Below are 23092 nucleotides of genomic sequence, written 5' to 3' on the forward strand. Positions count from 1 at the left end.
TAATTTAACTTTATAATTCTAGATACAATAGCTTTCCCTTGAATACGAAGTGATGTATCACACATTTCAAACTGGGTATTCTATAATCATAGAGCTTTTTGTTACTGTTAAAACTGCAATTTAGTTTCTGAGGCAGTAAAATGCAGTAGGACAAGGAATACATTAGAAAAGGTTTTAAAAATTAGGCTAAGAAAAATCATTGCAGTTGGAATTTAAGTACAGAAAATTATAGGAAAGGATTCAGAAAACATTTATTAGAGAAGCCTAAATAACATATACATTTTAAGGTAAAATACAGGCTTTTTTAATTGCATTGATATTGTTATACTTAATTAGCCACCCCCAGTTTGGGTGGGCACTTACTCCTAATTTAAAAAATATTCCTAGCAAAAAGCCAATCAAGTCTTTCTTCTACATGTGCCTTATTTATTTTGTTCTCATTCCACAACATCTCAGAGTAACAACAAAAACCTGTACAAAGCCGGCAGGAAAATCTTACTGTGAAAAATATGGTATTAAATTATCAGTATCACCACTATATTTGCCAACAGCATAAGAGAACTATTGCTCTTCCCCCCTCTTCCCCATGCTACAGAGGTCAACAGCCTCTCTTCTTTTTGTCAATCAAGTGACTAGTTTCATGTAACTCCCATAAACTCAGCAGATGAAGTTACGACAGCCAAGATGCACTTCCATCTAACCAAAATACTTACTTTTGCATAATACTTAGTTGTCTGGAATGCAAACCCTAAAGCACAATTCATAGAAAAATAGGAGGCTTTGTATGTAATTCTCCACCATTTTTGGTAAAGACGATAAACCAGTAAATTACATCGGTTTTAGCTGTATCAAGACTCACAAACTGCATCCTCATTTGCACGTATCATGCTTTAGTCAACATAGCATATTCTAAAATTATTTATACAAAGTTAAAAATCACGTAGGCTGAAAGATAACAAAAAGCCCTCATTGTTTTGCTTCATTAACTTCATTTTATTTATCAGATGGGTGAAAATGTTTGTGGATACTTGTCTCACTAATGGCATATCTATGCACATGTTTCATGGGGAAACATACCTGTATTGGGTAAATTTTGCGCACACAGGAAATATTTTTTACTCCTTTAAATTCTTAATAGGAACACACACTATGCCACAAAGATATTACTGTCCATAATCCACTAGCAAAAAGCAAGATGTGCACCTGCTGAAAGTATTCCATACTTGTGTTCCCTTCCACAAAGAAGAAATGCACAACACCTTTGTTTTAGTTAATTCCCAGCCAACTATATAGAACATGGCCACAGGTGTACCACTTTACAGTTGAAAAATTAGAAATGCTTGTATTCAAAGGGCTGGAAACCAATCTAGGCTAGACAACAAAGACAACAAAACATAATATGAAGCTGGCATTTCTAAGTAAGATTGTAGTGAACAAAAGTTCTTGTCAATAAAACTACAGCCAACAGCATTATTGTGTATCTTCACTTAGGTATTCCAGAAGACAGACATAGGATTAAGTTTGTGCACAGAGTAAGCTTCCCTATTGGTATCTTGAGTTGGTCAAGAAGGACAAGTACAGACAGGCTGCATGAGAACTTCGAGATCTTTAATACTTCTGCTGCCTCTGCTTGTGATGTACAATATCTATTTCCTGGCTAAACAGAGAAGTTAAGTCCCCAGAGTCGAAATGCAGTACCTTTCATAAGCCCTAACTTCATTTTTAAAAACGATAAAAGAAAATGTAATTTGCTTTCCAGCTTTACCAGTAATCCATACGTGTTCATATTGCAGACTGCAAAAACATCTGTGAGATCAATAATAAACATCCTACTCGTCGTTCATTCTTCTGCTTTATTTAAAGAGAACATTCCCCAGTATACACTCTGCTCTACACTCTCTCCAGTTTGAATGATGGAACATGGATAACAGAAGTAGAAAAATGCATTGCAAATAGCAAAATGAATGTTCTTTACCAATAAGCAGGAGACCTTCCGAGATGAAATCGAGCTTTCTAATTTCTACATTTCTGAATAAAAAAAGTTTTACAGTAAGACAGCAACAAGACTGCAAAGTCTCAGATACTAGGGAATATCAGAATCACTTTTGCCAGTGTGTACCTCCTCAATGCTCTTCCTAGTCAAGAGCCCCACGCCTCCAGGTTCCTTGTTCCACTTACAGGTTACTTAGTCAATTCCATTTAGTGGTACGGTTTGATTTTTCCTCCTATCTGTCTGCTTTCACTGAGTCATTCAGGCACACTCTACTTAACATCTTGCGTCTTACATATTTTAACTTGCCTTCAAATTTCACAAAGTTGGGAGCTTTGCACTCCCTCTTGATACCTATTTCCCACCTAGCAGTAGCTGGAAAAAAATAACATCATGGACAAGTAATCACATCACTTATATCCATAACAGTAAAGTTCATTACAGATGGCACATCTAGAGAATTTACTTAGAGAAACTAGAAGATCCCAGCTGACCATGTGCAAGCTTGGATTTATTTACTTTAGTTACTAGGGTAGTCACTTCTGTCATGGAGACAGAGAAAAGCACCATCCCTATTGTTGCAAAAAAGCACAATTGTTTGCTAAATGTGAAATCCTTCAACCCAGATAGAAGAAACCCAAACTAAGAAGCACTGGAACCTCTCAAGAAGATGGGTTCAAAATTATTGTTATTATTTTAAAGTCAACCTCAAGCATATACTTTCTTTTTAGTTTGTCACTTAATAAATATCCTTAAAAATATAGAATCATAGAATCGTCTAGGTTGGAAGGGACCCTTAAGATCAAGTCCAACCATTAACCTAACACTGCCAAAACCACCACGAAACCATGTCCCTCAGCACCACATCTACTCGGCTTTTAAATACTTCCAGGGATGGTGACTCAGCCACTTCCCAGAAAAGCCTGTTCCATGCTTGATAACTCCTTCTGTGAAGAAATTTTTCCTAATATCCATCCTAAACCTCCCCTGGCACAAGCTGAAGCCGTTTCCTCTTGTCCTATTGCTTTTACTTGGGAGAAGAGACCAACCCCCACCTCTCTACACCCTCTTTCAGGTAGGTGTAGAGTGATAAGGTCTCCCCTGAGCCTCCTTTTCTCCAGGCTAAACAACCCAAGCTCCCTCAGCTGCTCCTCAAAAGACTTGTTCTCCAGACCCCTCACCAGCTTTGTTGTCCTTCTCTGGACCCGCCCCAGCACCTCAATGTCTTTCATGTAGTGAGGGGCCCAATGAACAGTGTTTGAGGTAGGGCCTCACCAGTGCGGAGTACAGGGGGATGATCTCCTCCCTAGTCTTGCTCACCACACTGTTCCAGATACAGGCCAGGATGCTGATTTTAAATGCTTGTGCACGTGTTGCTACTATCCATAATACATACAGATTTACTATAGTAGCATTGGAAAAGGTAAAACTTTTAAAACACTGCAAACATAAAAGCTCAAATTTCCCAATGACTACAGGACAATATATATATATTTATATATAATGTTAAATATTACTGCACGTTATTACTAGAAACTCAGCATTTCCATTTTATAGCCTGATATGATTTTATGTATTTTCTAGTTACATCTAATTCATATATTTTCACAAAAATGCCTTTAGCTACTTTTTGTGTAGAGCTTTTTACCTGATTCTTCTGGCTGTTATGTTCTGTATGCATTTTGCTGTTATTGCTCTCATTTACCTTTTCGCCTGACACCATTAAATGTTTTTACTTTTTTCTTCCTGCGGCCTCGCGTGGCAAGATCACAAGGCGGCCCCCCTGACGAGTAAAATGCAATTTTTTTGCGATTTTTACGAAGGCAGCAGCTTCACGTGGATGGGTGATTTACAAGTCACATCGGAACGGCGGAGTATTAGCCCACCTTTGACACAAAACCCGTCGAGGGTTCCAAAGTAGTCCGATTTCACCCTGGCGTGAAACACAGAAACTGCCGGGGCAGATTCCAGAGCGTTAAAGCCCGTCCCGCTCCCAGCGGACCTGCCGCAACCGCCTGAACGACAGGCGACCACCCACCCCTGGGACGGCGGGACGCACCAGAGGGGCCGTTGGGCGGGCGGCCGTTGGGCGGGCGGCCGTTGGGCGGGCGGCCGTTGGGCGGGCGGCCGTTGGGCGGGCGGCCGTTGGGCGGGCGGGCGGCCGTTGGGCCCGCTCCCTCCCTAAGGCGGCCCCTCCCGCCCTCTCCAGACAGGAAGGAGGGGGCAGGCGAGGAGTCTCTCAGCGGGGCACTGGGTCCTGCCACCCGGGACCGTTTCTCCAGTCCGGCGCTACGGCCGTATACCGGGAGGGGGCGGAGCGGGTACCGGTACCCGCCAAGCAGCAGTTCCTGCGGTATCCCCCCATCTCCCCCCGCCCCGGTGGGCGGTCCCTAAGGAAGAGGCCCCGCCCCCCTCGGGGGGGAGGTGGCAGCGGGTGGATGCCGCCAAACCCCCCTCCTTTCCTCGAGGCCGCGTTAGCGGAGCGCCGAGCGAGCGGCGCTCCCTCGATGCGCTCGGTGCTCGCGCCGGCCCCTGGCATCCCCGCCGCCACTTCCGGCAGGGCGCGGGTCCGGAGGTAGCGGGAGGGTTGCCGCCGCGGTTGGCGGAGGAGGACGGGGGGAGGGGGGTTGTGGCCGTCGCACCGCTCCTTCCCCGCCCAACAGGTACCGTGGGCGGGGCCTCTCCTCCCCCGGGCATCGGGGGCGAGCGGGGAGGCGCCGGGGTGGCTTCCTGGGGAGCGTCACGCGGCAAACAGGGGGGCCATGTCCGCGGCGGTGAGGAGCGCGGGGGGCCGGTTCTGGTTCTGGTTGGCGGGAGGGTTTTGGCTGGCCCGAGGAGGCGGTGTCCCGCGGCGAGACGTTTCCTTCCCCGGGAGGAAGGGAAAGGAATGGCGGCCCGTGTGTGCTCGGGAGCCACAATCCCAGCCACTGCTCGGGGCAGCTGGCAGGTGTTCGGGTAGAGCCACGTCTGTCCTGGCCTCGGGGCGTGGCGTGGGCCAGCCCCCAGCAGCTCGACTGGCAGAGGGCTGGGCGCAGGCGAGTGGGCAGGAAGGAAGCTTCAGGGATCATGCCGGTCCCTGTCCCCCTTCCCTCTTTTGCCTCTGGGGTAGGAGTCACAGGTACCCCCAAGGAAAGGGTCTGCTCGGGTTTCCCAGAGATGCACGTTTGCGTCCCTGTAACCCGGAGCATCCCTGTTACGGTGCCAGCTGCTGTCCTGCCACCAGGGCTTTGCGTAATTGGCTGCAAAGGAAATAGAGCTTGGCCAGCGTGGAACTTGCCTTGTGTGGCTCATGCGAGCAATTTTTCTGAGAGTACTGAGATACTAGTTTCTGCCAAACCGATGTGTTTAATGGATGTTCTTCAGGATCAAATAAAAAAGCCTCTGCTCCTTCCTGATGTTTTTTCCATGCTTGGTATAAGTTACTTTCTGGAGGCCAAAGAAATTTAGCTTTTCTAGTTACATGTTCATTTGCTTCCTTTTCCTGTAATAATCACTCTGTTTTACTTGTGTGCAAGGTTAAAATCGTGCTCTGCATGGGACTTTTTTTCAAAGGGGAAGGAACAAAAAGTCTTTGATCTAAAAAATGTGTTGTTTACATTTTTACATACAGGATAAAAAAGGAGAGGAAAATGCTATTTTACACACATCAGGACAGCTCTTAAGCTACTTGACTCTTCATAAAACAGATTTTTCCTGCATGTTTGTTCAAAAGGTGAATCAGTTGCTTGAGGGATTTTGGTGAGAGGAGGTTTAATAGCATTTTTGATACATAGAAAAATAAGAGTTTGAGAAGTCACAGTGGACTTCAGAAGAGTTCTGTCACTGTTGGCAATGAAATTACCTGGTGGAGAGTGTTTCCGATGGATACATACCTTTACAGTTTGTTGTTAAATAATGTTCCTCGAAATGTTTCTTGAACATGGCAATTTTTTTTTTCCTTTAGAACATAATAGAGAAAAAAACATTTACCATGCATCATCTATGGATGGCTTTGGGCATGACTGGAGCTGTCAGTGTTGTTTCTTACTACTTTTGTGGTACACTCAGTAATCTGCAAGAAATTAAATGGACGGACTGTAAAAATTGATGGTGTTCCCAAGGAAATATTTTGAATATAAATAGTTGTAAATCAGAAAAATTGTGTTAATTGTGGTGTGGGTTAATGCCAATAGGCAGCTAAGCACTACACAGCTGCTTGCTCACTTTCCCCCCACACCCAGAGGCATGGCAGAAGAGGAAAGGAAGAGTAAAAGCAAGAAAACTTATGGGTTGAGATAAAAATCGTTTAAGAAGTGGAGGAAAAGTGGAAATAGAGAGACAGAAGATGAAACAGGTGATGTAAAGGCAATCACTCGTCCCACAGGTAGACTGATGTCCAGCCAGTTCCTGAGCAAATGATGGCTAACCTCTCTAACCCCCCTCCTCATCCTTTTTATTGCTGAGCAGGACACTTTATAGCATGGAGTATCTCTGGTTAGTTTGGGTCATCTGTCTGGTTGTGCCCTCTCCCAGTGTCTTGCTCACACCCCAGTCTATTCACTGGAGGGGGGGAAGACAGAGAAACATAAAAGGCCTTGATGCTGTGTAAGCTCTGCTCAGCAATAGGTAAAAAATTAGTGTATTATCAGCACTGTTTTGGTCACAAATCTAAAATATAGCACCATACAAGCTGCTATGAAGAAAATTTACTCCATCCCAGACAGACCAAATACATAAATACACTCGTTACTGTTTCTTCTTCCCTCTACTTCTGATCCTAAAACAGCTATTAGACAAGTAATGTCTAAATTAGTGGCTAGAGTGGAAAATGTAGGTACAAAACTATGCATTATACAATTCACTCCATTTTTGGGCTCTTGAAGCGCACATGACAGTACACGGCTGTGTCTTCTGCTGGGCCTATGCCGTTCTCTGTGTTTCAGTGTAGGTAAAAAATGATGCTCAGATTACTTCTGCAGCTCTTGTTCCTGCTGAGAAAGTGTGACATTAACGACTGCTATGTGCCTCTCAAGGGGAAGCGTACGCTGGACAGGAAAGACCTGAACAAGCACCAATGAAAATACAAGTTCAGCTAAGATGTCAGCAATGGGTAGATTTCTAAATACATTGTTTTTCCTTCATAGTGATTTGCTCCTTGGGTTTGAACTTTGGAGTCCTAACTTTGTGTGCAGTTCTGGGGGGAGTACTAGTTCATATCATGGTTTAGTGACCGAGTAAGGATCACCAAGTATCTTCTACAGGCATCTTACTTTGCTTTCCATAGTGGTGGAATGCTATAAAACAGGACTAAAGGTACTGCGCAGTTATCACACCCAATCTTAACAGCTCTACCTTGATTGCTTTCATAAACTTCACCTTAAACAGTTCAGTTGTTCCTTCTTTCGTTTTCAGGCTGCTCTAGAATACGGATAGCCTACGGATAGAAGTTTGTTCATGATCACTTCATGCCCGTTTGCTCTCATGTTACTGTCCTTAAAATTAGAATTATTTTTCCTTGTTAATGATAAACCCTGTGATACTTCTATTGAAAGCAAGTCTATTTTCTTTTCATCAGGGTTTTGCTAGGCTGGGCAAGTTATGTTTTAATCTTATTTTAGTTCATAAGATGGGCAATCTGTTCCTCCATCCTGATAACCTTTTTTGTAGTTTTTCTTTGAATCTGTCTTTGAGGGTGATCAGAATGCTATGTTATTGCATGTGAAAGCTCACTAGTGCCTCGTTGCATTACATCGGTACTTTTCTGCTTTTACAGAAAAGAGTCTACTTAAACTTTTTCCTTTTTTTATGGCCATCTCAATTTGGAATTAGCTAACAATCCACAAGGGTAAACTTCCTACCTCTTGCTTTTGGTTTTCAACTGAAGAGCTCTGAATTTAAACACAGATAATTATTATAGTCCCGAAACTCCTATTATAGTCCCCAAGCTATTCTTGTTCCAACCTGATAGTAGGCTGTATCAAAAAAGGAAACATAACCACATTGCACGTTTTGTACTAATCCTTCATTTTTCAGCTAAACTTGTCATTTCTTGTATTGTATAATAAATTACCAATGTCCATGCAGATTACATTTACTACATTTACTGCATGATCTAGCTTTTATATATTAGCACGTTCTCCATTTAAAAACAGAGGGAAGAGCATTTTTCATACACGTGTGATGAGCAGACGTATTTTTGAGCTGGAGAAAGCAAACCCTTAAATAGTTGAGACAAACAGAATTTAATTATTGACTGCTTGCTGAACTACATGCTGACCTACATTTAAAAATCTTGGGACAACTGACTGACAAGTGCGTTTATCTTGACGCTGAAAAAAAAAAAGCCTCAAACATCATATTCTGCTGAGCTGGAGAAAAGAATTATTTGCCTGTCAATCTGATAAGCTGCTAAATTCCTTCTCCAGGCTTCAGTTACCCAATTTTGTTTTCTATTACATGTGGAAATGGCTGCATGTGGTTAATATTAAAGATATTGCCATACCATAGACCCCATCAGATAACCAGTCTGATTTCAGAGACTGGCTTCTTAATCTTCTTGTTTCCATCTTCATGTTCTTTGCCTCAGAAGTGTGTGAGAAATAGTGAATAAATTTGAGAATGAGAGTTGAATGCTTGTAACCAATCAGGCTCAAATATGTAGCTTTTAGCAAGGCTTCCCATGTAGTCGACTAGTCTGATGTATTTCGCTGTGAAAATGAAGTACAGTAGACAGAACCAGAGTGCTTCAATACCAGTTTTTTCATTGTGATTTTATCATGGGGATCACTTGCGTCCCAAGCTGTCGCTTCTGTGAGTACTGGCATAAAAGGGCTAGTTTGAGCTATTGTGAAACTGAAGCTGTTTTTCCATTGCTGGTGTTTTGGGGTTGTTGTTGTGGTTGTTTTGTTAGAGTGTAGGAATGTTGCTTCCCACTTGAAGCAAAAGTGCTTTCATAAAGAGTTGCTGATATTAACTGATGTTAACTTTGGACATCAGAAAAGATAAATAAAATTTGTATATAACATCAATCCAACAAAACTCTTAAACCTTTATATTTTACATATAAATGTCACATTTGCTTACTGTTATTGGTGGAAGGCTGTATGTTATGTCTTACCTGACCTTAGTGTTTCTTTCAGCTTTCAGACAGAGGACACACAGAAAGAGAAGAGCAGAAAGAAAATAGCAGTAGTACCGAATGCAGCGAAATAGGAATCATGGATCTGAAATTTACTTCATCAAGAAAATACATTTCCATCAGTGTGCCTTCCAAATCTCAAACTATGTCTCCTCATATCAAATCAGTAGATGATGTTGTAGTTCTTGGAATGAATCTCAGCAAATTTAACAAACCTACTCAATTTTTCATCTGTGTTTCTGGAGTTTTTATGTTTTATCTCATCTATGGATATTTACAGGTAAATGCTATGAACTTGTCTCAGGCCAATTCCTCCTTCCCCTTTTCTTTTTCAATAGCACAATACCACAGCATGTATTTTAATATATATAGACATTTAAAATAGATACTGATTGCAAAGTCAACCTTTCAGAATTCAAGAGCAGTAAGTAATTGTATAATGTAAAATTCCATTGTCGTTCATATGCCTATGAGGTATGGTTCAGTTGGACTCATAATTTGATCTTTTACTTCTGTGTGCAAGGTACACCTTTCAGTATTGTTTTGAATGTGTATTTTTTAACTGTGATTTCATAGTCTTCTGAAAACAAATTGTAGAACCATACAGACTGACATGCAAGTCTTTGTTGGTGTTGAAACCTTTAGCTCTCCTTGAGTTCCGTGAGTGCCGTACAATAATAATAGTCTATTGTTCTCTCTGCTCTCCCTTCAGAACAGAGCTGAAACATGTACTATGATTGTTTGTTAAGCAGAAGCATAATGTTTATACCATTTTAGTTAAATGGTTTCTCTTCCTGCTAACCTTTTCTCTCTTACCTTGACCAGTTACATTTCTGTTCCTTTTTTTAATTTTTTTTAACTGCAGTGTGTCTTCTCAATAAAGTAGTGATTTAAAAAGTTGATAACTTAAAATCAATGCGTTTCCAAGGCAGTTTTCAAAAACAGTTGAGAAGTTTGTTAAAATAAAGTTACTTAGTTAGAAAAAGTTATAAGTAATTTAAAGTAGAATCTCAAAAAGGAAAATATTAGGTAGCCTTTTGTTTCTATAACTGACATATCTACATAATTCTTTATGCAGTGCATGTATTTTTCCATAACAGATTGCTCTGGGTTTAAATGTTCCTACAGCCTGAAAATTTATAAGCTCACAAATGCTATTTAATATAGGCACTCACAATACTAGGTGCGCATTCCTAAGAGGTGAATATTGCTTGTAAATATGTCTGTTATGGAAAGTTTCTGTTTGCCTTATTGTGAGCTATTTATAAATTCTGGATAAAAACAGTCTACTGAAGTAAATGAACTGAAAACCAACTGAAAAGCAGACAGGAAACATCTATAATTTGAGATAAATATTAATGGATCAAATGTATTCCCCTGATGGATCCATCCATTAATTTCAGTGGATTTACAACAGCAGTAAATTTTCTCATTGCATTTTGGAGAACCTAAATTGTCTTTTTCAATATTTTCCAAGTTACATATGGCAGGTAAATTCTAGTTAATAACCATCAGCTGCGAAGGCTAGATTTGCATGTACATGAAGAAAAAAAAAATGTTGATTTTGTTTCGATTTAATATTTTGATGTATGTATGTGACCTTCGTGGGTTTTTGTTTTTATAGGAATTGATATTTTCAGTGGAAGGTTTTAAACCTTTTGGTTGGTACCTCACTTTAGTGCAATTTGGATTTTATTCCATTTTCGGACTAATAGAATTGCAGTTGATTCAGGACAAAAGGAGAAGGTATGTGTTTTTCCAGGCATTTTACCCACTATCCGTCAAACTAGAAACGTTTTCATATTTATGGTGAATTTAACTTCTGTTGTTTGAATGTGAATACTGTGAGGCATTGGTAGCAGTTACGTAATTAAAATAATGTGAATTTACTGGACAATATTAGAAAATGTTATATAAGCACCCACTTAGATTTCAGACCCGTATGTGGTCTTGTTGACTGTACTGTTACTTTGTCCCACTGAGAGAGCATATTCTGTCCTTACGGTAGCTGCTACAGACTGACTCATGTTTGTGTTGCTTGGGATTATCACGTCTAGAATAGGGCCGACTGCACTTCACGGCACTTGAAGCAAGCTATCTCTCATTGAATACCTTTTTCTCAAACCTTGGCACATCCTTACCAAGAGGTTCCTCTAACCTGCTGTGCATCTTGGTGAGTGTCAGAGGTCTGCTCTCCATTTGCATGTGGCTGCGCAGATTTGCTTCAATGGATGTGCTTAGGTTTTGAATTCTTCAGTTAAAATAGCACTCGTAACACCCTGCTACAAAATTATTCTGTATTTTTTCACTGCTGTTGACCAGGGAGATTCTTGCTGTCTTGAATCCTATGGATATGGGGTAGTTTGATCTGACTCAGTGTGGCTGTTCTGTGGCTTCCTGCCCACCTACAGCCTCTGCAAACTGCCCTCTGGAAGCTTGGGTAGAGGCTGTCATGGTGTACGTGAATTTTAAAATTGCTTTAAAGCATTATATCCTAGTTGTGTATAACTAGTTTTCCTTACCTGTAGTCAACCTTGTCTGATTTTGCATATATTGCTTTTAGGTAATAGAATTCTTCCATAGTCAAACAACATAACTTTGAGAGATTATTGCTTTAATTTTAAACACTCACACGTTATATTTCAAGTTATCTGACTTTCTGAGATGCATCAGATAGTATTGCCTTTTGGGTGTTATGTAACTAGTGTTTAGGTTTTGATTACCAAATAGTTGCTAATGCTTACCAAGCATGACCCATGTGTAAGTCGTGTTGGAAATGTAGATCTTAAATGTATTTTACATTTTATTTTCTATAACCTAGGTATCTTCTCGTAGACATAAAAAAGTCCATTGCCTACTTTTTTATGCTAAATTCTCTGTTTCTTAAATTTTAATTTTTTCTTGCATGCCTCAGAGAATGCCCAGATCACATAATGAGTTATGGATAACACAGGGTTACAGGAAGACATTTCCTTATGTTGCTTAATGTGGCTCTGAGGATGCGTAAAAACCAGCTGAACGTATGCACAACAATAACTGTAAAAAGTCACTTCACAAAGTGAGCACAGTGATTGCTAAAAATTACTGTTGCATCATCTGTTGTCACATGATAATTTCATCAAATTGCAAACAGTACATCTGAAAATGTTAAAGGAGTCCCTCTGTTCACGATAGCTGAATCACTTCTCTCTTAGTTTTGTTGAGTTTTATAAAACGATAGTACTTTTTTCAACTTCCTTCGTTCTAAAAATGTCAACATTCGTGTGAAAACTTCACCAAAAAATTGATGCAGTGGCCATGAGAGGACTAAGATTCAGGATATCTTGGTATACCAACCTTCTGTTTCCTTTGACAAGTAACTTGAAGCCGTTGTCTTGATTCTTCTGTAAATAATATACCCTCTCAGAAGGAGGTTAAAGAAGTACTGCTTGAATACTTCACTAGCCATGAATTTTTTATTGTCTTGTATTTGAACGCTGTTTATTATCAGTAGTTGAAAGAAAGGAGACTTGAAATCAGTCATTCCGTGTGCATTTTAAAATTCGTATTATGGAATGAGATTCAGTGAGAAGAATGGTGAAGTTGTATTACAAACATATTCCTTTATCTAAATTTTCCAAGCTAAATCTCCTCCAAATGTGTCTGTAATACCAAGATTTGTATGCTTATATTTTGTAGAATTCCTGGGAAAACCTACATGATAATAGCGTTTTTAACAGTGGGAACTATGGGTTTGTCAAATACCTCTTTAGGATATCTGAATTACCCTACTCAAGTCATCTTCAAGTGCTGTAAGCTGATTCCAGTAATGATAGGCGGGGTTTTTATACAAGGTAAGTTAGTCTTGCTATTAGATTATTTTTTTGTTGATTCTTTGGGAAGCAGTCATGTATGGAATCCTGTACTTTGTTAAATGCTACTGAGGCTCTTGGATAGAGAGGGACAGGTAGTGTTTTTCTTATAGGAGGAAAAACGAATTTCAGAAGCACCTTCTCTGAAAATGTACAAATACAATTAGATGAACAGAAAATGTGGTGAAAAATAAGTTGTACAGGTCACTCGCAAAACATTTTTTGGAGGCTTTCTTAATTTTTCAGTAATGTAACTTTGTTTTCTAAACCAAATCACTTCATAAATGAAACATTTTCAATACTGAAATGGAAAACTTTGAGGGGGGGAAAAAAAATAATCTAGCCATGATTTGTGAAGAAATCCCCTGCTCTTGTTTGAAAAGCTTGATTCCTAAATTCCTAATTGAAATTCCTAAATTCTAATCAAATGTTTAATGAGAAATACACCTGACTTTACATGTCTTTGGCTAGTGCTAAAGTCATAGTTTACGTTCCAAGAGCAGAAGACGGGATCTGGAGAACAACAGATGAAGACTAGAGTTATGTGAATAAACATACCTCAGTATTTCTGGGTTTGGAATATTTAAGTATATTATAAAAAGTTTCTGTTTGTTTGATACACAAGAATTCATTAAGTCAGTAAAGCTCTGCATGGGCAAGTGTAGTGGACAGAATCTAGAATGGTATGTTTCTGTAGTTAATTCTGGCCTTCTACTTGCAATAGAAAGCTGAACTTTCAGAGCAGGTTACAAGTTCATATACGCACATGTGCACGCAGTATTTACCTTTTATTAGGAGTCATTTTGAATAATTTTAATGCAGAGAGACTGGTATTCCCTTAAAGCTCTGTGAAATTTTGTATTGTGTTGTAGTAGTACTGTATTCTCAGAAGCTGTGATTTTTTTTTATTTTTCTTTATTAAAAAAAAAAATTCAGTTCAAAAAAGTTCCCTTGGAAGCTTCTATTGAAAGTACAGCTTCTGAAAAAGGAATATGTTATATCAAACAAGATATCCTAACTCCTGCCTTTTCATTTCCCTACTCTATTTCTCTCTCTATCCCCCTCCACAGCCTCTCTCCCAAACTAAGGGACAATGTAGTAGAAGTATTCAAGTCATCTGTTGATGTTGGGAATGACTTCTCTCTAATCAATAAAGGCAGCCAAAATGTCTTGCATGAGGGAAAAATCATAAGAAAACATCTAAGCTGTCCTGAAGTTGCTGAGATGATGCTTTGTCAGGGAGGATGTGCTTTATGTCATTAGGAGTAAACCTAAAACTGATCTCAAGAATCAGATAGTATCCGTTAAGGTCCTCCTACATGTTAGGAACTGCTGTTGTAGAAGAAATGAATTCCAGTCATGAAAGGCCAGAGCATTAAGTCTTCAGCTAAGTAAGAGAATGACACTGGAACAGTTTTTCCTTTGCCTTATAATCTGCTAAACAGGATAAACATGAAACTCTGAGAGTATTAACAGTCCATTGATGTTGTTTGTATTGCTTTTGTAGGAAAACGTTATAATATTGCAGATGTGTCTGCAGCCCTATGTATGAGCCTTGGATTAATATGGTTTACTTTAGCTGACAGCACAGTTGCACCAAACTTCAACTTGACAGGTAATGATATATCATATTTTAGAATTTAATGAAATGTTTGGGTTTTTTCCTACAATAAGTGTTCCATAGAAGTTCTGACAATTCTTGGTGGAATGCCTTCATGGGTCACATGGACAAGGTTTCATTGTAGCTTTGCAGTGGCATATTGTATCTGTGGCAGAAGACGCCTTTATTGTGAGTGTTACTTTTTAGGTTCTTAAAATTTCTGGAAATGCCATCCTTTAGGTTGAAATGTCTCATGCTTATTCTCAAGAAATACTTACTTCCCAGTAGATCTGTTAAAATAAATATGATAAAGTTCAGTTTGACCATTTTAAAACTTCAAAAGATTAGCTGACTTTTCTAATTAAACCTTTAAGTCTTTTTCCATTTCAGAACCATTTACTTTATATTAATTCACAGTCTCACTCAAATTTGCGGTAGTTCTTAGTAGGAGTGCCCACGTTCTAACTTTTCTATACTATGTACAATTAGAAGGAAAGAAAAGATTTTAACCTGCTTAAATTTCTTTCTCAAATAATAAGGGAGAATTAGTTATTCATAAAATCCATGTTATTTACTTGGCCAGCGTTCGGATTACTAGTGAACCTTGAAAAACTTTTGAACAGTCTACTTTTAAAGTATTCTTCTTTTGAAATGCTGAGATGAGTTACAACAACTGTTACAGCAGACGTTCAGTATGAAACCTTTATTTATTAATAGTGGAGGCACTGATTTAGAAGTTTTGTTCCTAAAAATAGTATTAAATTCTCTGTTTTAAGGAAAATACTTTTTTTCTTCACAAAATATTATTTTATCCAGTGTTAGTAATGATCAGTTTGTGATGTTGTCTAAACTGTATGTATCTTTTGCCTTGTTGTTCATGAATTACTTCTCATGCCATTTAATGTAACTTTAGTGCTACTGGTAGTGGAAGAAATTACAAAAATCTGTGAATTATATAATCTGCTGTGCATTTAATGTGTTTATGTGTGGTATAACTGGTGGCTGCTTGAAAAAAATAATATATTTTGAGTACAGTATGATGTTGGTATGCATGTAATTATGGTCTAGTGTTTGTGATGTATGGATATGTGTTACCATTACAGCATGTTTTGACTATAGCCTCTAAGTGCATTCACATGTTAATATATTCCTTTTCTAAACTTTGAATTGTCTGAAATACATGCTAGACTTAATTCTGAAAACATGTAGAAAGTTGATTCTTCAACTGAATGGGCTGGGGTAAAGTGCAGCAAATGAAGCAAAGTCCTGATGCTCTCAAAGATCTGCAAAACACAAGATAAAAACATAATGTCTTCAGAGAATAAACAGGGTTGTCTTTCATTGTTAATTTATTCTGAACACTTCAAACAAGTCTGTATATATTGAAGCTTAGAGCACTACCATTTGGAGGAAGTTATTTCTGTGAAAACAGAATATAGAACTAGAATTCAGAAGTCTGGATCTCCCCTTAGGAAGGTAATTCAAAATTCTCCTTACCTTCTGAGAAGGTTCTTTCTGTATTTCTCTGTTCCCTCTTGCCTGTTTTGTTTTATTCCCATGTCACTTAATTTAACCAGAAGAAACTTTTCATAATGGGAAAGGTGGAGTTTTTCCTTTTCTAGGATGAATTATGGAAATAGATGGTCTCTTCCTTCAAGAAATGTACTGATTTTTGGTGTTGCAGAAATACATAGCTGCCCAATTGTAAAACCAGTGATAAAAATTATTAAAAATGTTGCTCACTCTGCAAAATGGCGTATTCTTTTCAATAATTACACTTTTCTTGATGTAAATCACAGAATAAGAACTGAAAATGGCAGAATTTAATTTTGTATCTTCATATAGTATCCTCAAAGAAATAAAAAAGTATTTGAGGATGTTAAAACTTTAAAAACATAAACAGCAAATTAAATTACTGTTTTCTTAAGTTGCAGTTTTATGTTACTCCCAGCTTACTGCCCCCTAAATTCCTGAGTTCGTTCCAGTGATCCATGTGTGTTTATGTAGAACTGTTTCCATGTAAACTAGTGTGATTCTAGCATGATTTCATAGAACTACTTCTAACTTGTTAAGAACAAAGCTGTTTACATTTCACAGTTCTAAGAGAGGAAAAACTATGCTGTGAAGTTAAACAAAACTCATAATCTTTGTTGTCTGATGCAAATACTAAAAATGGAGCATGAGCAGACATAAAATATTATTGGGATGAACAATCTTACAAATCCTTTTTTTTTTTCTTTTTTTCCTTTCTTTTTTTCTCACCCCTCCCTGCCCCCCCATTGAAATCTAATCTCAGTATTGCTGGGCCAAAAAAGGAATCTACATAGATTTTGTTTACACATGGAAGATTTCAGCCAAGAAAACAGAAACTCTCTTCTGCCAGAACAGGTACATATTTGTAACTAAGGAAGAGGTATACTTTTCAAGATGGAGTTGATGCTAAGAGCTCAAAGCATCTCCTAGCATTGTCAAATTGGAGAGGTAACGGCAGATATCCTAAATAGCTGTGAATATAGATACAGGACTTTCAAAAGAGAAACCAGAAGAGAAGGGTGTGCAGAAGGAGACAGTCTTGTAACATTGGTGCTACGGGAAATTCTGCTGCTGTGCCATTACAGGCGTAAGTGGAAATTAACTATTTTCAGTGAAGACACAGTAAAAAGCGAATTGAATGCACATTCCTCCGCCCTAAACTGTTTGTATAGGTGCAGTTTAGTCTTTTGCAGACTGAGGTGTTTTGCCCTTAGCTTCACTGTTCTTAAGATGATATTACTTGGTTGGTTACCTCTACTGTGTCATCTAATCTTACGTATGGCAGGCTTCTAAAATGTGGAGTATTAAAGAGGTCTTAATGGGCAGGTAAAGTCCAAACAGCTTACTAATCTAACACATTTGCGTGGTGGGGATTACAAGTGTGAGAATGTATTGTTGAGGAACTTACATAAATATCCAATAGCTTCTAAATGTATAAGCAGTGTTAATATTTTAATGACTTCAAGCATCACATTAATAGTGTGGAATACAATGTAATGTAGTGTTTCAGTCAAGTCTGTTGGTGCAAGACCTTCAAGTTTAATTTCTTTCGGAACTAACTTAGGACCAATTCTTCCAGTCATTTTTCTTCATGCTTTACATGCTACATAACGTTACTGGTCTCGTTCATGGTTTTGCTGCTGCTGCTCAGCAGGTGCAGCACTATCACAATGAGCGGAAAAATTTTTCTCTTCAAACGGTGTATATAGGTAATATTAACATTTGTCTTGTCCCTACAGTTCTCCTTTCCATGCACACTTAGACTTCAGATTCTAGGTAGCCTTTTAATCTCAATCCACTATTGAACCCATGCATTTGTCCAGTGATGTGCCTGGGCCATTAAGCACTGCTGGAGCCAGCATGATAGAGAGCACAGATTGGAGACGTACTGAGTCCCTTAACAGAAGTGACCTGCAGCAAGGCTCTTGCTGAGGTGGAGATGTAATTATACCTCTGGACCAGAGCTGAATCCATGTAGTTAAAATATCTATACTCTTGTCTTTAGCATAACCAGTGTTACTCAGTTTATCATGTCACTTCCGTTGACTCATACCTTTTCCAATGCCTGATAACTTTGAATAATGGAGAGTCTTTTTCTGTTGCTTCAGTTGCATAAGTCTAGCCTTAGAAGGGAAATGGTTCCCAAACTAAAAATGCTGGTTTGGAAGTTCCTGTGTATCCAGACGCTGGCCAAGGAGATGCCACCTTAAATTTCATTGGTCTTAAAAAAGTTAAATCTTTCAATTCTGAAAATCCTAAGAGCTGGGATATTTTTTCCTCTGTCAGGAGCTTATATTCCAATTGGTCCATCACAATGCCTATTTTGAGTCCTCTGATAGTAAGAACATAATATTAAGAAAATATAACCCTGCTTGTTTCTAGTCTTCCACTCTTCATTCTTCCGTGACACTTAGAGTGTTTTAAGGAACGAAGACTAGAGCAACAGTAAACATGCTTTTGATGACTGATATGTTCTGTAATGTTGTATATTTAGGAAAAGTGGTATTTTAACCTGAATACATCAGTAAAGACAAAGGTTGCTACAGTCATGAAAGAATAGAAGTTTGGAGGTTGGGACGTGAACTGTGACTGGCATGGATAAAGAGTTATTAATTTTTGTTATTGGAAAGCTGATTATGTTAGTGACTGTGTAGTGCCTTTGTTGTGAACAAATATGATAACCTAAAAACATGGGGTTTGTACCTGAACAGTAGTTTTTTTTAAAATCAGTATTTCAGTAATGAAAGATTCCCACTGTGAATCCTCCTGCATTTGTCTAACGCTTCTATTTCCCTTTTTCAGGAAAAAATAATTTAGGATTAACTACTCAAAAGAGTATGTTTTCTGGTTATTTATCTTCATTAAGAATACCTAAATAAATGAAGCTGATGTTCTTTCACTCTTGTTACTACAAAAACTAAAGAAGCTGGCTTCTTTATAACAATGTCCAGATATTCCTATCAAGCTTAGAGACACATAGTGCTCAGGAGTTAACTGATGGAGGGAGTGGGGTGGACACTGCTTTATGCTGGTATAACGAAATAGTCTTGCTGACATTTAGAATTTGTTATAGAGGGGCTTTTATTATTTTTCTATTCCTGAGATATTTTTTTTCAGGATAGGTACAGAGTGGTTTTCCTCACTACTCTGCTGATAAATATTCTGAACAGGTTTTGTTTGTTTGTTTGTTTTCTTACATTAGGTGTGGTCCTAATATCCCTTGCCCTCTGCGCAGATGCAGTTATAGGAAATGTACAGGAAAAAGCTATGAAGTTGCACAATGGTTCTAATTCAGAAATGGTAAATACCAGATTTGCAATTTTAAAAGAACACGTTCTATCATAGACAAGGCATACAATGACAAAACATGAAACTTAAATCTGTTTTTCTCTTACATATGTAAAGAGGGGCTCTTGGTGTACTATTCTCAGGGGTTTCTGATTGTTTGTTTGGGGGCTTTTGCTGTTTTTTCGCTTGTTTCGGTTTTTAACCTCTCAAGAGTGCTGCTTTCTGTGTGCAACTTCAAATGTATATTGCAGCTGTAGAAACACTCATTTCTAGCAACAGTTTCTTTGTCTACCCTGCAGGGCGGAAATCAACGGAGTCTGAAAAAAAGTCTTTGAAAAATATATACTGTTCTTCTGGTATAGATGAACATTTGTTACATGGAACATGTTGCTTTTCTTACTTGCTAGACTTTGATTCTAGAGTGTGCTAGCATTTGATAGGCTGGCTTTTGAAAGCTTTTTGAAATCCGTAAAACTCTGGCTTTCAGAATAGGTCAATGGATGTGTTCCTGATTCAGTGAAATACACAATTTTGAAAAAGTCTTGCACAGTCTTTTTATATACTTGAAATGCAGATTAGCTGTTCGTATGGTCTGACTTTTTTCTTCATAGACAAAATTTATGTTTGAATTTGGCATCTTTTTCTCTAAAGTTGAGTAAATACAAGAAAATCATTTATAACAGACAGTATTTGAATAGGCCACAAATAAAAAAATATTGACATGTAATTTGCATAATTGGCATGTATTTGAAATTTAACTAGAAAATCTGGTTTCTCCTTTACGAGAATAGCTTCATAAATGGAGAAAAAAATAGTTAGAAGGAAGCTTCATTTAAGGCTGAAGGTGACTTAGGTTGACTCAAGAAGTTTGAGCTGCAAGTTTCTGGAAAAGTGGAATATACCTGAAAAGTGTCATCGTGTTCTTGGTTTTTTATTTTTGTACTTTTTTCTTAGTATTCACTGTTGACTGCTGCTGGAGGCAGAGATTTTAGCTACGTGGACCTCACCCAACCCAGTGCAGCCTTCTATAGCTGTAATCTCTGAAATCCAAAACAAAGTACAATCTGTAACTTTTTTCTTGCCACTCTGCATCTTGCTAACAATCATCTGACAGTTGTTAACTGCCTTACCTATGAAGCTCCTATTATCTCCAGAACTTTCATTTTTATTCTGCGTTAGTCTGGCAAATGTTGGTCTTTGTATTGTATACTCATACTACTTGTAGAGAATCAGTGTAGTGATTAAGGATATAAAGGTTTTGTTTGTTTGAGGCCTAGATATTACACTGTAGGTTTTTGTTTGGAGAATTCAGTGCAGAAGTACAAGCAGAATTTCAGAAATAATTTTTCTAGATTTGAGATTGTGGGTAAAAATTTAACTGGTCTTCTGAATTGGAGATCATGTTTAATGGACAGTGATCTGGAAACAAAATTGAATAGTAAAAGAACCTGTCATTCACAGGATCTCTGTTTCATTGAGGAATTTGGAATTTGCCCTGGATTAAGCAATTATGAAAAGAGAAAAGATGTCTTGCAGCTGAAATAGTAACCACTGCTCTGGAAAGTTACACCTGAATTTGCCTTGTGTGTGATTCTAAGTGGGTGACATATATCACACTGCCTAACCAGGAACTAGCAATGTGGTGCGCATTCCTGGTTGTGAAAAGTGAGGTCTTTGGGTAGTTTGGGAGAAAAGCTGGATGCAGAGGCAAATGAAGAACCAGAGACTACCTTTTGTGTGTAAAAACACTGTAAAATAAGAGCTCTGAAGATCAGATCATTGTTTTTTAAGAGTTTGAAAGCAGGTCTGTTCTTGAAATGTATATTCCTCTTCCTTTTTGTAGAGCAGTGATAAGTGTGCAGTTGTCTCATGGTGGTGTTATCAATTGTTATTAGATTTATTTTTGCAAATAGTTGAGATAGTACAGCAAGAAAACAATTGATGAAACCTGTATCAAAAGAAGTACAGCCATAATTGACACCAAGTTTTGAAGCTAGTAACGTGTAGAATAGGTCTGTTGACTGTCTCCCATGTTCACAAGAAAAGGCCACTAACTGTTGCCCAAATACTGAATGCCTCCTGCTGTACGGAGGGACGTATGGATGGGAAGTTCCAGCTCTATTGTTGCCGCTACATGGGAAAAGATAGGATGAAGATTCTTTTGTCGTTGTATGAAGCTAAGAATTAAATATGGGTACAGATAAAATGAAGAGCTTACCTGTTTGCTGAGTGTAGTCTGTTCTGAGTACTGATCTAGGCCAGAGCTGGTCATATTTGAAAGTCTTGTATCCTATAACCATAATGCAGGTACACCATGTACATGAACTGAAGCAACACAGATAAAACTTAATGTGAAACTTGTAGCAGTTCATGGTGATTATGTGCTATCCTTTGCAAATTTAATGTAATGTGGATCTTCACTGTGCAGGATAAGTAGCAGAAAATGAAATACATCTAACATGTTATTCAAAATACTAAATTACATAGTTGTGTGAAGTTTTATTTAGGCTGTGAAATCCTGAATTTGAAGGATTCTCCGCAGTCAATATTGACCTCAGGATGTTATTAACTGACTAGCTTACGAAACTTTTTTTATGTAGTTGTGGATAGGAGGAATGTCTGTAACGCTTACTGTTCGCATTTCACTGTACATCAGCTGTTATAGAAATCCTAGTAAAAATATCTTCAATCACTGCAAATGCAACTCTGAGAAGTTGAGCACGTTAGAAGGGCCAAGCATTTGAAAGCATTTAATTTTGTCCTTTTGTATAGTATCACCTGGTAATTATTTTCTCTTAAACTATTCTAGGTTTTGTATTCCTATTCAATAGGTTTTGTGTATATTTTATTTGGATTAACATGCACTAGTGGATTAAGCCCTGCAGTAACATTTTGCTCAAAGGTAGGTATAAAGATTTCCTTTTTTCTATGAAGAACCTCATTGGAAAACATTGCTCTGTATGGTTTAGAAAATCTCACCACTTCTCTAAAGTTATATTTTCATCATGTAAACTGGTTGACTTGTATAATTCATATATTAAGCAAGTTGTTACAGTCTTTGATGTATTAGATTGGGTAATGTTTTAAAAAACAAAACAAAAATCACAGGACCAGACTTATAAGCTTATAATTTCATTATTATTTTTCCATTATTTAACTAAAATTAAATAAGGATCTTTGCATGAATGCATTGTTGAACAGCTTATTATTGCTCAAGCAGTTGATTAAAGTCTGTAGTTTTATGTCATTTTGCAATACCTCAGGGTTTGTTTTACATTTTCCTAACAGGCTTTTTTTGTTATTGTTGCAGCATCCAGTTCAGACGTACGGTTATGCATTCCTTTTCTCCCTGACTGGTTATTTTGGCATATCCTTTGTTCTAGCTTTGATTAAAATCTTTGGTGCCCTTCTGGCTGTAACAGGTAGGAACAAATGCTATCTTTACTGCTTTTGGTACAAAACCAGAAAGTAATCCTATTATTTAGGACAGAGTTTTTGAGAATTGTTCTTACTGTGGCTTTTTTCCTGTTCTTTGTGCTGACTGATTGTGGTTTGTGTAGTATGGATCTTCCTTAGTAGTGCGTGTTTTACACCTTCCTGGTTCTTTCTGTGCCACAGTTTCAACCTTGAGGAGCCTGTGATCTCGTGCATATAGCCTGTGCTGTTTTAATGCAGAAACAACACTGTTCTAGGCAGAGGAATTGCATTGGAAA

General features: G+C 38.2%; 1 protein-coding gene across 10 annotated transcripts in view; it reads left to right on the top strand.

The window, feature by feature from the left end:
* The first annotated feature begins 4411 nt into the window (after nucleotides 1–4411).
* The window catches only part of SLC35B3 (solute carrier family 35 member B3), a 30503-nt gene continuing 11822 nt past the window's right edge, over nucleotides 4412–23092 (top strand). For 2 of the 10 annotated variants that reach the window (XR_012585605.1, XM_074575984.1), the window contains exons 1-8: nucleotides 4497–4653; nucleotides 9109–9387; nucleotides 10732–10853; nucleotides 12786–12940; nucleotides 14466–14573; nucleotides 19294–19391; nucleotides 22189–22281; nucleotides 22690–22801. Coding sequence is in view for 8 of the 10 variants with exons in the window: in XM_074575984.1 (XP_074432085.1) it covers nucleotides 9187–9387; nucleotides 10732–10853; nucleotides 12786–12940; nucleotides 14466–14573; nucleotides 19294–19391; nucleotides 22189–22281; nucleotides 22690–22801 (889 nt within the window). In the remaining 2 variants the exon portion in view is untranslated. Of the gene's footprint in view, nucleotides 4765–5494; nucleotides 5703–6968; nucleotides 7080–9108; nucleotides 9388–10731; nucleotides 10854–12785; nucleotides 12941–14465; nucleotides 14574–16854; nucleotides 16947–19293; nucleotides 19392–22188; nucleotides 22282–22689; nucleotides 22802–23092 lie in introns of those variants that run through there. The other 8 variants (XR_012585604.1, XM_074575980.1, XM_074575987.1 and 5 more) reach the window with 7 other exon arrangements.

The sequence above is a fragment of the Larus michahellis genome, chromosome 2, assembly GCF_964199755.1.
Source record: "Larus michahellis chromosome 2, bLarMic1.1, whole genome shotgun sequence".
NCBI classification, from domain to species: Eukaryota; Metazoa; Chordata; class Aves; order Charadriiformes; family Laridae; genus Larus; species Larus michahellis.